The sequence below is a fragment of the Zea mays genome, chromosome 6 (assembly GCF_902167145.1).
Source record: "Zea mays cultivar B73 chromosome 6, Zm-B73-REFERENCE-NAM-5.0, whole genome shotgun sequence".
NCBI classification, from domain to species: Eukaryota; Viridiplantae; Streptophyta; class Magnoliopsida; order Poales; family Poaceae; genus Zea; species Zea mays.
In genome coordinates, this window is record NC_050101.1 from 169277003 (window position 1) to 169290287 (window position 13285).

General features: G+C 41.3%; 2 protein-coding genes across 2 annotated transcripts; both read right to left on the reverse strand.

The window, feature by feature from the left end:
• Nucleotides 1–3100: 3100 nt before the first annotated feature.
• On the reverse strand, nucleotides 3101–6336 carry LOC100284420 (uncharacterized). Its single transcript, NM_001157315.2, has 6 exons — nucleotides 6104–6336; nucleotides 5923–5997; nucleotides 4315–4492; nucleotides 4131–4226; nucleotides 3989–4052; nucleotides 3101–3859 (listed from the first exon to the last, which is right to left on the reverse strand). Exons 1-6 carry the CDS (start codon nucleotides 6262–6264, stop codon nucleotides 3354–3356), a joined length of 1080 nt encoding a protein of 359 aa, NP_001150787.1. The 5' UTR covers nucleotides 6265–6336; the 3' UTR covers nucleotides 3101–3353.
• A 2039-nt stretch (nucleotides 6337–8375) lies between these two features.
• Nucleotides 8376–12717, reverse strand: LOC103630576 (signal recognition particle 54 kDa protein 2). The gene is made up of 9 exons (XM_008651622.3): nucleotides 12278–12717; nucleotides 12064–12163; nucleotides 10378–10531; nucleotides 10150–10300; nucleotides 9909–10057; nucleotides 9440–9540; nucleotides 9202–9359; nucleotides 9004–9118; nucleotides 8376–8919 (listed from the first exon to the last, which is right to left on the reverse strand). Exons 1-9 carry the CDS (start codon nucleotides 12506–12508, stop codon nucleotides 8630–8632), a joined length of 1449 nt encoding a protein of 482 aa, XP_008649844.1. The 5' UTR covers nucleotides 12509–12717; the 3' UTR covers nucleotides 8376–8629.
• Between the last annotated feature and the right edge of the window lie 568 nt (nucleotides 12718–13285).

A 13285-nucleotide genomic window follows, 5' to 3' on the forward strand; every position in this document is an offset into this window, starting at 1 on the left:
CATTTTTTTTTTGTGTTGGATTGTACTGGATAGGGCGCCCGAATGGGCGCCGCCTGATCTAGTATCTCTACCATGTCTTCCCGTTTGGCTTCCTGGATTCTTTCCGATAGCCGTGCGTGTGTTTCTCAATAACCGAAGCATGTTCATCCAATAGTATAATACATATACGTGTGTTTATATCCCATCGTAATGAGGGAATAATATAATATATACAAATAACATGACAGATATACCTGTTTGTTTTGATGGTATATCAAAAGCTCGTGTTCCAGTAGCCCACGAACCAAGAGCCCATCATAGTCCACTAAGTATCAAAGGTAATGAAAGAAACTCGCACAAATTTATTGTATTATAGAAGCCGGAGTTTTTATGCAAGCCAAATAGTCTTTGAATCCACCTCAACAAATTTATTGAAGCTGTTTTATGTTAAACTAAAAAACCGAAATTGAAATTCTTAAAGTAAAACTCTACCAAATAAGCCCTAAGCACTAGTTTATATGGTTCTACGGTTTTCAGTGTTATTGTGCTCTCTTATATTCAAATAATAAAAATGCTAAATAAGGATTAAAACTATGGTTGTTGACTTTAAATCCATATACACATCCACTCAATCAACAAAACACACATGTATTTTTATTTTATATTATATATTTAAACATAAATGAAAAACTGTAGTAATGTTTAGAAACTTTGCTAGTCTCACAAAATGGAGCACATTGATATATCGAAAAATTATACATCGATTGTACTGTTTTGGGAATTTTCTATATTTCTCTAGATATTTTTCTATTTCCTGGAGCTTTTGGAGCTCTAAATATTTTAAGGATAGAGAGATTTTGGTGAGCTCTAAATATTTAATTTAGGCCTGCCATATTTCAACATACATTTTTCAGGATTTTTTAAAAGCTTAGAGTTTTTTATGGTTTAAGTGTTATTAGAATATTTAACTAAGAAACCCCCTTTTAAAATCACTCCAAACTAATGTATGGTAATTTGAATGGCTTTGAAAGTAATACGACTTTAATTTAGGAAGTATAAGATACTTTCTTTTTTCCCAAAATATACATACACTGTACCACTAACACTTATGCAAAAGGCGGCATCTAACGGCACCCGAATGTACCACCTCCTTCATTTTCCCCTCTCCCTTACCCTATTTGGAATAGCTCCAGCTCCAGAAAATTTGGTGGAGTTGGTGGAGCAGATCATTAGGTGTTCCAAAAAATCGTGGAGCTAGAGTTGTAAACTTCTAGAAGACATTTAAATAAGTTATTTTATTTATTATTTAGATTAAAAATATTTTAAAACTATTTAAATTGATATTATAAACTACAACTCTATACTGGAGCTGGAAATTGGAGCCATCCCAAACACCCCCTTAGAGTGAGAGAAGAACGTCACCCTCTCAAGAGGAGCTCTAATCTTCTCCATCGCTAATTAGTGATTATCTATGTGGAATTAATCTATTTTAAATTTAATTAACTGATAATGATATGTATTACGGTACTATAAATATTACATAATTTTTTAAAACTCTAAAATTGATATATAAAAGTCAAATAGGTCAATTAAAGTATAAAAGAGGAGTTGAATAGAGAGAATGATAGGAGAGAGGCGAAACAGGGAGAAATGAAAGAGGGAGAGATAGTTAAAAGTGAATAGAGTACGAATTGAGTGGATTAGAGGGGGAATTGTTGGAATCACCCTAAACCACACGACCTAAACACATCTATGCCTAAACCTCACGACCTAAACACATCTATGAGGCTATTTCAACACCCTTACTCTTCTCGTCTCATGTAGTCTATCGTGCAAAACGATCTCCTGCAGTATATCGTGCAAAACGATATTTTGTACGGCCATATGCACTATCTGCTAGCTACAAAATCGAGTCGATGTCCGACGCGGAGGTCGGTGGCGGTGACACTGAGCGAGAGATGGTGAGGCTATCTGCAACCGTTACCCCTAAATTTTCCCCCCTATATCACTTTTCCCCCTATTTTCCCCCCTATTTTTTCATCTCCCGCAGCGGTTCCCCCCAAATACTCCCCCTATACCCCACTTCAACTATAAAATATCATTTTCTATATCAACTATCAATTTTTTATCTACTAACAATTAATCGTGGCCCCACAGCACAGTGTTGTAGGGGATAAACAGTGATCCCCTGGATTGAGGGGGAGAGAGAGGAGGACCGCGCGGTAGAGGGCTCTGCAGGGGGCAGCGCTGCGCGCGTGGAGGGCCCCCTGCAGACGCTATGCAAGGGGAGAGGAGCTGCTGGCGGCAACCGCTGCAGCCAGCCTGAGAACGGGGGTTCACATAAGAGCATCCAGGAATGGGAGTTGAAAGGAGGAAGAGTGGACACTGTATGAAAATCGGTTCCTCTGCAGTCGATTGTAGAGATCATTGTGACTGTATGTGGGCCGTGGCAACCGTCAGATCCATATGGCTGCCTTTGCAGGATCTTAGGACATGTTTGTTTACCCCCATGGATTATATAATCTGGATTATTTTTGGAGGATTATATAATCTGGATTATATAATCTCGGTAGTTCTGTTTGTTTACCCAGATTATTTGAGTTGTTAATAGGATTCTTTTGTATGAGAAAGACAAGAATGCCCTCTATATTTATACTAGGTTGAAACTCATATATGAAAAAAATCAATTGACATTGACAAATATTGCATTAGCAATATTATCACGAAAGGCATTCATGTCACCTTCTTCATCCCCAAATTGACTAGTACTAGGCGTAAAAACGATTCGGTGGATTATAATGGCAATGGTGGGTAATTTCTAGGAAACTTGAAAGGGTAGTGGGGAAGTGGGAAAAAATAATCTGAAATAAGCACCTCCTCACTTGCTTATGGATTATCATAATCCAAGGGGTTAGATTATATAATCTAGGCAAATAAGCTGGACTGTTTGTTTGCCTCTTAGGATTATTTAATCCAGATTATATAATCTGGGGGTAAACAAACAGACCCTTAATCCTCCTGTATGCTATTCGTGGCTGCGCCGACTTCCTGTACAGCATTTGTTCTGACTCTAATCTCTGATACAGGGCGCGTGGTACGACTGTACGAGAGATAGACCATTGGAAATGTACATGACAGTCTGGCAACCATAGCCGGGAAACAATGTATAATCTCATTTTATTATAGCCGATACCAGGCTCGAAAACGGCTCTCTCTACAAAGACAATACATAACCGTAATCCAGAAATACACCTCAGTATACAGGGCGAAAAAAGAACCTAGAATCCTGTGCACGCCCACCCCACGACCAGAAGAACATGCACAATCTAAAAGATTGTACTCCACTCGGAAGAACGGCACAGCACAAGGAAAATTTAAGCCAGGTGCTGAATCTTGCGCTTCAGCCACATGGCGCGCACGTCGCCGCTGAGGGAGACGAAAATTTCCCGGTTGCCCGGCTGCAGGAAGACGTCGGGGGCAACCGATTTCTCCACCTGCGACAGCTCCGCCATGCCGTTCAGGATCTGGACGCATTTCGATATGCTGTAGCTGTCCTCGTGCTTGGGTACCTGCCAGTAGTCATGGTTCGAGTTCTTGTAGTTCGCGGAGTCGTCCATGGCTCGGTCGCTGCTGTTCCTCTTGTTGGAACAGTGCCACGAGCGGGGCAGCGCCTGCCACTGGGATATCGCGTGTGGGAAAACGTGCGCGTCTCTGCTTGACGCCCTGAGATGAGGTGGGGTTTGGTGGAAGGAAGACTCCTTCGAGATAGGTGATTGCAGACGAGGCGAGCGCTCCACAACGAAGTCATGTTCGCCCTCGCTGTGATCCAAATCAGCACCAGTGTATAAATACCGCTTACTGTCGTCAGCCATTATGCCTTCTGCAGTAGGGAAACCATCATTAGTTAGTACATAATAATAGCATCACTGGTACATACTATGGCCATGTACTGATATATAAAGGAGTACTTGAATAGCTAGAACAGTCTACAAAAGTATTCGGTAGGTACCATTTTTCCCAAAAGGGTTCTGGCAATCGTCACAGCGGCAAAACAAGGAACATCCAGTCCCATCCTGTCAATAACACTGAGTTTCATAATCTTGTCTCACCTATTTAGCAAAGAACTTGAGAAGAAAAAAAAAAGACGAAACCTGGTAGCAATCACAGTATTTCTTTAGGCAACTTGACTTCTTGCAGTTGCAACCTCTCTTTGGTGGAGTTGAAGAAGAAGAATGGTGAGCATCTTCCTATAGGTGACAGAATGTTGAAATTTTAATTAAGCCTAACAGAAAATTTAAACAGTGTGACATCATTTAACTGAGTTAGGATAACCACCATTGGTTCGGTATTCGCCTCAGGTCTCCTATTGATTTTCATTGACATACGCTTCTGTCTCGAAAGTAACACCTTGCGAGTAGTATGAACTGTTTCTGCAAAAGCTTCTTTGTTGAAACATGGTTGGCAGCCACACTTATCAGAGCAATAACCACCTCCAGAAAAACATGGGCAATAGCTGCAAATTCAAAAGGTGATAATGTTTTTATGAGATTCACAAAGCATTCTTACACCTCCTACACCCTTATTATAGTCAGGGATCTGGCAAGTCATGGCGAAGACACGTGAGAAGGTGCAAATAAAAATGATAAATAATAACTAACATCACAGGAAAAAAAATGAATGCATCCCACATGGCAACAAAATAGGAATTTGAGATGCCAGCAATGAAAATGAACCAAAAGACCTTTAGATATTTCCATAGCTGCTAAGGCCTTCAACATAGTCAAGGGTTCAGCGGCCATCAAACAATGACCAACTCCACCAGTCAACCACCAAGTCTGGAAAGCAGCTCAAGAGGGGCAACTGTGCTCTGGGGAGTGGCGGTGAGGGCAAAATTGTGTGGCGGCAGCAGTGTTTATATCTGCAAAGGAAATCGCTAGGATCTAATCCTAACCCAGCCCAAGACCAGGATGAACTGATCTAGGGCTCCTCGACATGGTGGCTGCAAGGGCTTCGGTCCAGCCGAAGATCCAATACCTACTCATGTGACACCCAACTCCTACAGCCCCATATCTACAAAGCAACATACCATCGTGCCATTCACCCTAGGTCGACTGGGCTCCTAGGCGTTGACAAGGTAACATACTGAATTGCTGATTATGAGTTCCATACAGTTCACAGTTTCATCAATAGCATAGATTGGCACATAAAACCCATAGTACTATAGTAGAGGCATATGTCTGTGACCAAAGTTCTTTTTTCTTCCAATCATTTAGCTAAAGAATGAAAAAAACTGAGATATAACTAACATGAAATGAGTTTGACAAACACTGGCTCATCGGGCACCAGAGAAACAACACCTAAATTTCCAATCATTTAGCCTAACATCATTTTGATCTACGTAGTTTGCTCCATACAGCAGTAGAATAAGAAAATGCTGACTCCATCTTATGAGGAAATTAGTAAGTATGACTTCCACATTAGCTCTAGTTGGTTGATCATGCAGGTATGTGTTGTCCTACCTTGAGCTCTATGGGTCAGACTTCAGAGTGAACTAGAGGCAACCTGAAGTAATGGAATAATGTGCAACAGCGTAAGCAGTTGCTAAAAAATGCGTTTTGGAAATTTCACAAATACCTGAAATTTACGTAGCCTACGAGAGAAAGATGCAGAAAGAACAGCAAAATAAGATAATTATACAGCAATTACGACCGAAATCCTGAATTAAACCACTGATTATAAGGAACTAAACCAGTGAAAATCAGCAACAACCCCCTTCCTCTGTATAGCCAAAATGGATGCAAAGCGCACATCATCCAGCATTTCGTTCCCCCGCTCTATTAATTAGACGCATAAGGATATTAATCGCGAAAGGAAAAAACTGACTCCGCCCTGAGACTAGCCAACAGAACCAAAACGAAACGGTCGGAACAGTAGGTTCCTTACAGCTTCAAGCATCTGGACTTTTTGCAGGCGCAATGCTTGCACCCGTTGCCGTCCGCAGCCTCCTCCACCCTCGGCCTGCTCGAACACAAAGCACCACAAATCAGACCAGTCAACGGCCCCAAGACACGCCCAGATTGAGAAACCCAAGTCCTCCCCAGGCCCGGGGCCGCCGAACCCTCACCGTTTGGGGTCCGGAGCTATTGCGAGCTGGTTCATACTGGACGGCTCCAGCTCGGTCCCTCCGAAGGCATGCGTTGGCAAGTCCCCGGGCTCCAGAGTGGCTGGGGGTGGCGCCGCCGGCGCCGGAGACGGTGGCTTCATGGAGATCGGGGTGGCCTCCATGGGATGGGACTATGGGAGTACGAGGGGTGCGCTCACGCAACGGGTCCGTGTGAACTGGGAAGAGGCGGCTCCCCTCTTTTATTAGATTGTGAGATGGGCCCAGCCTTAGGGCATCACAGTGGGTGCCGTGTTATTGAGCGTGTCTAAAGAAGAAAATATATATGTTGCAGTTTGGTGCAGATGTACACAAGAGATATTCTCGCGTAAAAAAAACTCACACTATATATCGTGTTTTAGAGCTAATTTGGGAGTACATTTTTCTAAAGGATTTTTATTTTTTTTCTTACGGGGCGTTTGAATCCATTCATTTTTTAAGGAATTGGAATTTACTTACTAAAGTAACATATTTAGCTTTAAATTTGGTATTACACCACTTTCCAATGTTCAGATATAAACATATCTCAAATTTATGAGATGCAGGATGAGAAATAATTTTATATATCATTAGAATTTGTTTCTACTATATGACTTATAGAACACTCTTAACACATAAATATTTCTGACATCTTGTTAATAATAGTATATAAATATATTTTGAATAAAACTAAATTAGTTTAATTGATATGTGTCTAAATTATTTTTATTAGAATGGAATTCAATTCTAATGATTTAAATGGGGAGTTAGAAAAATAAAAATCCTTTAAAAAATAGAGCTCTCAAACTAGCACTTAGTTATGTTTTATATTTAAAGTACTGTGTAGCCATGTCCTGTCCGTCCTTGTGGCCTTGTGGGTTTTCCTTTTCGGTTTTGATGTTTGTTAATTCGAAGTTTTTTGGGGGGACGGATTTGATTTGCGCAAACACTATACTACGTGACGGTCGCGAACTCACACGACTATAGTTGGCTAGGGTTTACTGCCTTCATCGAACTTTAGAACCCTAGCAACAGGCTGCCGGAGTGGCGGTGATAGTTAGCCGTGGGTGGGATGGGGCGGCATTGCGGAGCGCCGCCAACAATGGTGGTGGCATGGTGGAAGCATCAGTTTAGACGGAGGGAGTTTTTTTTTTTTGCTATTATAAACCTCATTTCGAACTATTTCAACGAAATAGTCGCTATAATTTAGAATTTGATAAAATAGTCCTTTGTACCGTGTCATACCGTTAGAATAAAATCATTAGCCAATTTAAATCAATTTCTTTATTTTTTTCTGCCATGTAAACTGACCAGTTTACTTCTGCTCTGTTTTCGAATGATTTAGGTCCCGTTTGGTTCCATTAGTCTTAGGACTAAAGTTTAGTTAATGGACTAAATTTTAGTCCCTACCCTGTTTAGTTGTAGGAACTAAATAGATTCTAAATACATTAAATACAACACATAAAGACCAAAATACCTATTTTTGTTTGACACCAGTTTTCTAGTAAGGGTAATTGGAGTAAATATTGTCCTTTAGTCTCTTTTAGCACCATGTGAGGGACTAGAGACTAAAACCAATTAGTCCTTCTGTTTGGCAAAATAGAAACTAATTGAGACTAAAACCAGGGACTAAACTAACCAAACGGGGCCTTAAACGCGTCGATCTTTTTCCATGCAGATTCGGAGAACGAACATCTTTCTGCGGACATGACGGCTGATTCATTTCTAGCTGCTACTTAGATTTACAGTCAACAGTGCGCCAACTGCTAGTGCGTGGGTTGATCCTGCCCTGACCTTTGATTGTCTCCTTTTTTTATGTGATCTAGGAATTTATAGATGTAGAATCTGTTTGAATAAATATCCTATTTAAACAAAATCTATCTATGTAATATATAGAAACCATGACAATACATAGTCAACTAGTATATAATTATATATTTGAATATGTACTCTAGTGATTACCACCATAAAATATGTGCTGTACTTTATAATAGCTTTAGATACATCTGTCACTGCATGCGTTGCTACGTGCCTACGTCTTGCCTAGTGTCGCTGGCTCGGTTGCGTCATAGACACGCCTGGCAGGTGCAGTTCACACAAAACAACTCTAAAAGCTGAGAAAACGGATTCTCCTCAAACGGCGCTAAAAAACCGAGGAAACGGGTCCTCCTCAAAATGTGGCTCCTTTAGCTCTAAAGTCGTTTCTACAATTCTACGGCTTTAGCAGAGCAACTGGTGCAATACTAAAGTTTCCCATCTGAACAGTCACAAACATAGTTTCTGGCATCCAGCAATTTTCAGGAAGACTCCTCTATCAAGATTCAAGAATAGTGTAGAGAATGATCAGATTCCAACTTGTTAAAATTATATACAGTACAAGCACGCCTGGCAAACTAATAGTAACTTGACGCGAGAAGCTCAAAAGCAGCCTTGACCCAACTCGTCCCACCAAGTAGTACTCACAGCCTACCTATACCTAACGGTTGCTATCCACGACTTGAATGGTTTATCTCATCTACTTCGATCGCGCCCGCCCATTTGTTTGATCATATTCTGCAGCCCAGCGATGCCACCAAGCTGAGTCAGCATATTGGGAGGAATCGCATCGCTTATGCGCCTAATGTCGCGGTTCATATCCGATCTCCTGTTGTTGTTCAACACTGGCAATTTCTTCCACACCTTGGCAATTCGCTTGTACTCGTCCAGCATGTGCACCACTTCCTCCACGCGCCTGCCGGATCCCCGAGCGATCCGGTTGATTCGTGACTGGTTCATCAGCTTTGGGTCCGTCCCGTCAAGCTCTAGGAAGACAAATGAGTTCCAGAGTGCCTGTCCAGACCGTGGTTACCTAACCTAAGAGAAAGTGTTGCATTGCACAAGCTCACCTGCATCGGTCATGGAGTCCATCATTGTCATGTACCGCTTAATCTTCGCTTGGCCTTCCTTCTCATTTCCCTTTTCAATAAACTGGCCGCTAAATCCAGGTATCATAGAGACGAGCTGCCAGATAGTTTCATATCTTCCTATGTTGGAGAGTTTCATCGAATTTTAATCACACTTATAGAAATAAAACGATTGCTAACCTGTCCAAGAGGACCTATTCTCTGGAGGTTCTGGAACATCTCATATAGAAGCCTGAGTGTGAAGGTTCCTTCACCCAACTTATCCATGATCTGCATTTGCTGATTATCAGGCATAAATTCCTGGATCTTGTTCACCAAGCCAGACAAGTCACCCATACCTGACAAGTACACTGAAGTCAGGTAAACAGTAGTAAACTGGAAAGAAGAATCACAGGTATATTGAACATATTTTGCTGACCCAAGAGACGGCTAACGAATGGATTCACTTCGAAAACCTCAAAGTCTGGAATATGTTCTCCAGTTCCAATAAATATCACAGGGCTTTTTGTAGCTGCAACCCTGAAAACAAAGAAACAAAGATGTAAACAGAAGGTCTTCAGAATCTTCACCTATTCACTCGAATACAAGAACATTACTTCATTTTAAGAGAGTAAACAAGGATGATTTTTTAAGTGGCCATATATTACATTACATGCGTAATAGTTTGAAGTTTGACATGTCTCACACAAACAACATTTATTCTCATTTCCTTTTGGATTTAATATGTCCTGTCTGATTTTACTTGCGTGGAATTTAATATATATATATATAGAGAGAGAGAGAGCTTCTGAGTGTGCAGCCCATTCTAAACAATTACCATTTACAATCAATATGACGTGTAAAATAGCATTATGTGGATTATGCAAGAGATAAAAAGTGATACTTACGCGCTAAGTGCACCGCCACCTTTCGCATGACCATCCATTTTTGTAACAATCACAGCACCAACCGAAGCACTCTGTTTAAATGCTTGTGCCTGATCAAATGCAGCTTGACCAATACTACCATCCATAACGAATATCACCAGGTCTGGTTTCTGAGTAGAAAAAACAAAAAAAGGTAGGTTAAATTCTCATTAGCAGTGCAAGGCTAGATTGAATATGTCGGAGATTAAGAAAGTGGGAGTACTGTAGCTTCTGAAACTTGGCGCATTTCTTCGAAGAGGGCAGCTTCTTGCTTGTGGCGTCCACTTGTATCAACAATAATGAGATCATACTTTTCTTTCATGAACATGTCCACACCCTCAACAGCAATTTTCACAGGATCTGATTCGGTGTAACTGCAAGAAAAAAATATTTCATCTCTACCAATTTTGGATGTAGATTTCTAACCAAGAAAACTTTTAGATAAGCACACCTTCCGTAGAATGGTATCTTGGCTTTTGTTGCATTCTGTTTCAGTTGATCAAAAGCACCGGCTCTGAATGTATCAGCACAAACAAGTGCAGGATTAAATCCCTTCCGTCGATGATAATCTGCGTACTTGGTGCAGGTAGTAGTTTTCCCAGAACCTACAATGATGAAATGTTACTCAGTGAAATCACTTCTACGTTTCACCTTAAGAAAAGAACATGAAAACAATGATGAGCAGAAAAAAGGTCTTGGAAATAGGAAAATAAGAAAGCAAATGTCATGTGACAATTCACATGTCACAAGTCGAAACCAGTAAACAGAAAATACAACAAGAGAGCCAATATAATGACCACCTTACAAAATGTTGAAAACTAGTTTTACAAATGCCTGAGCAAGTTTGACGCAAAATAAATAAATCAACATATTAAAAATCAAAGTGATAATTCCTATTGGTGTAACATAGCACTAGTTATGAAATTGACCATGAACTTGCTGACGGATACAGACTGCATGGCTAGGAGAAGTTATTGTGGTTAACTCATATGACCAACAGGACTATCGAAGACAATAATAAGAAAAAAAAACCGGTCCAAATCAGGGCCATTCATACTTTTCCAACCCCTATATAGTATAGACCTTCATAAATTCTTGTGAACATGGTCCAAAACCTTTGAAATAACAGAAACACTTGAATTATTATACATCTAATCATCAGTGATAAATACGACAACGACTGTTATGCAAGCAGTCCTTCTGTGCAAGCGTGCAAGCAACCATCTGATCCATTAGATTACGATCAAATCACAGATACAAACACGGTTTGTCAGGGTTTTTTATAAAGATTATTGATCTGGTGGTGGAAGGGTTTAAGTGTTAAATGTGACATACGGTTGGATCACGATCTAATGGATCAAATGGTTTGCTTGCACGTTTGCACAGAAGGACTGCTTGCATAGCAATCGTTGTCGACAAATACAATCAACAAAAACATGAAAAGGAAATAACTACGTAGCACTTTGTTGCTTATCATTTATCAAACAAACACCATGTATTATTTTATCTAAGGTGTGAGGAAATAAACACTGAACGCAGACAGGCATCTTCTACGTTAAGTGCATTCATACTTTTCCAATCCTATATAGTATATAGCTTCATAAATTCTTGTGAACACGGTCCAGAACCATTGAAATAACAGCCTCAAACATTTGAATTATTGTCATCAGTGACAAAAATACATCCAATTAAAACATGAAAAGGAAATAACTACATAGCACTTTGTTGCTTATTATCGTTTATCAAACAAACACCTTGCATTATTTTATCCCAGGTGTGAGGAAATAAACAGAACGCAGACAGCCAAGTGCATTCATACTTTTCCAACCCCTATGTAGTATATAGCTTCATAAATTCTTGTGAACACGGTCCAAAACCTTTGAAACAAAGGCTTCAAACATATAATCATCAGTGACAAATATGCCCAATTTAAACATGAAAAAGAAATAACTACATAATTTGTTGCTAATGATTTATCAAACAAACACCTTCTATTGTTTCATCTCAGGTGTGTGGAAATAAACACTGAACGAAGACATGCATCTTCTACTGTGTGTATGGTACTTTGCACAAGCAATTCGACATTATATGTAAGAATAAGATGTAACGAACAATTAGGCAGATGAACGATACTGACCCTGCAAGCCGACGAACATGACCACATTGGGCTTCCCTTTGCTGGGGGTGAAGGATGGCTTCCCGGGATCCAGCATCCTGCGCAACTCATCGACAACGGCCTGCAGACACGCAACAGAGAAATCAGCCCTCCGTCCGCCGGCCGCCGCCCGCTCCGTAGGTTCGGAATTAGGGCCTGCGACTGCGACTGCGGTTGCTTCTCGCGACGTGCGTACCTGCTGTATGATGCGGCGCTTGTTGGTGCCGGCGGCGAGCGCGTCGAGATTGACAATGCGATTGATGTTGGCCTTGACGTCGCGGACCGTGTCGAAGCGGACGTCGGCCTGCAGGAGCGCGCGGCAGATCTCGTTGAGGCAGTCTGCTAGCACCTTCTCGTCCACCACGGTGGCGTTGCTCATCCGCGCCAGTGCGCGGGCGATGCTCCCGCCCAGCTCCGCGAGCACCATCTCGGCCGGTCGGTCGGATAATCGGGCGCCCCGCGCCGCGAGACCTCCCTCCTCTTCGGCAGGAAGCGAGAAGCACGGTGGACGGATGGGTCACGGAGACGAGACGGTTGATCACCGACGCGGAGTCGGAGGGGCGGCGGCGCGGCGCGGCGCAGTGGCTCTTTTCGCGGGCGCTTTGAGGCTGCCAGCGCAACGACCGGGTTGGGGCCGTTATCAAGGCCTTTTGTGCCATTATATAAGGTTGTATTTGTCACGTGTTATTAATTCAAACTTTTTTTATCTTTCGTGCGGTTTCAGTTAGATTTGGTTTTAACAATATCTGTATAAAAAATCCAAAATTCCTTTAAGCTGAATGTGTCTTTTTTTAGCGATTTAATGATCTTGACTTAAAACTAGAAAGTTTAGATCTCGTCAAAAAAATATAACGTTCTCATATCAAGAGTATCTTCATTTGACTCCATAAAAAAAATAAAAAATGCATAAAATATTTTTATAGAGTCCAATAAATATATGTTTTTTGTTGTAGATTTTTTATTTGATACTGTTAAAACACTTAAAAATAATGATACGTTTGACTTGAGAGTATTTTAGACTTTTCTTACTGCAGTTTGACACCCTTAAATAAAAATCTGACGGAAGTGGCGTGAGGAAAAAAGGTCAGGCCAGATATCAATCTCTATCTCCGGCCATGCGCGCAGCCTAGTGGGACCTGGTGGGGCTCGGGCTCGGCGGCATGGTGGGCGCCGGCGTGTTCGTGACCACGGGCTGCGTCGCCCG

What these genes read in the sequence shown, in the direction of transcription:
- LOC100284420 (NM_001157315.2), bottom strand. Translation starts at nt 6,264, where the DNA reads ATGGAGGCCACCCCGATCTCCATGAAGCCACCGTCTCCGGCGCCGGCG. An exon ending in AAGTCCAGATGCTTGAAGCT is followed by an intron (nt 4,493 to 5,922) that starts GTAAGGAACCTA and finishes TTGAATTTGCAG; the next exon opens with CTATTGCCCATGTTTTTCTG. An exon ending in AATACTGTGATTGCTACCAG is followed by an intron (nt 4,053 to 4,130) that starts GTTTCGTCTTTT and finishes TGTTATTGACAG; the next exon opens with GATGGGACTGGATGTTCCTT.
- LOC103630576 (XM_008651622.3), bottom strand. Translation starts at nt 12,508, where the DNA reads ATGGTGCTCGCGGAGCTGGGCGGGAGCATCGCCCGCGCACTGGCGCGG. An exon ending in GCCAAGTTTCAGAAGCTACA is followed by an intron (nt 10,058 to 10,149) that starts GTACTCCCACTT and finishes TTTTCTACTCAG; the next exon opens with AAACCAGACCTGGTGATATT. An exon ending in GGTGGCGGTGCACTTAGCGC is followed by an intron (nt 9,541 to 9,908) that starts GTAAGTATCACT and finishes CTTTGTTTTCAG; the next exon opens with GGTTGCAGCTACAAAAAGCC.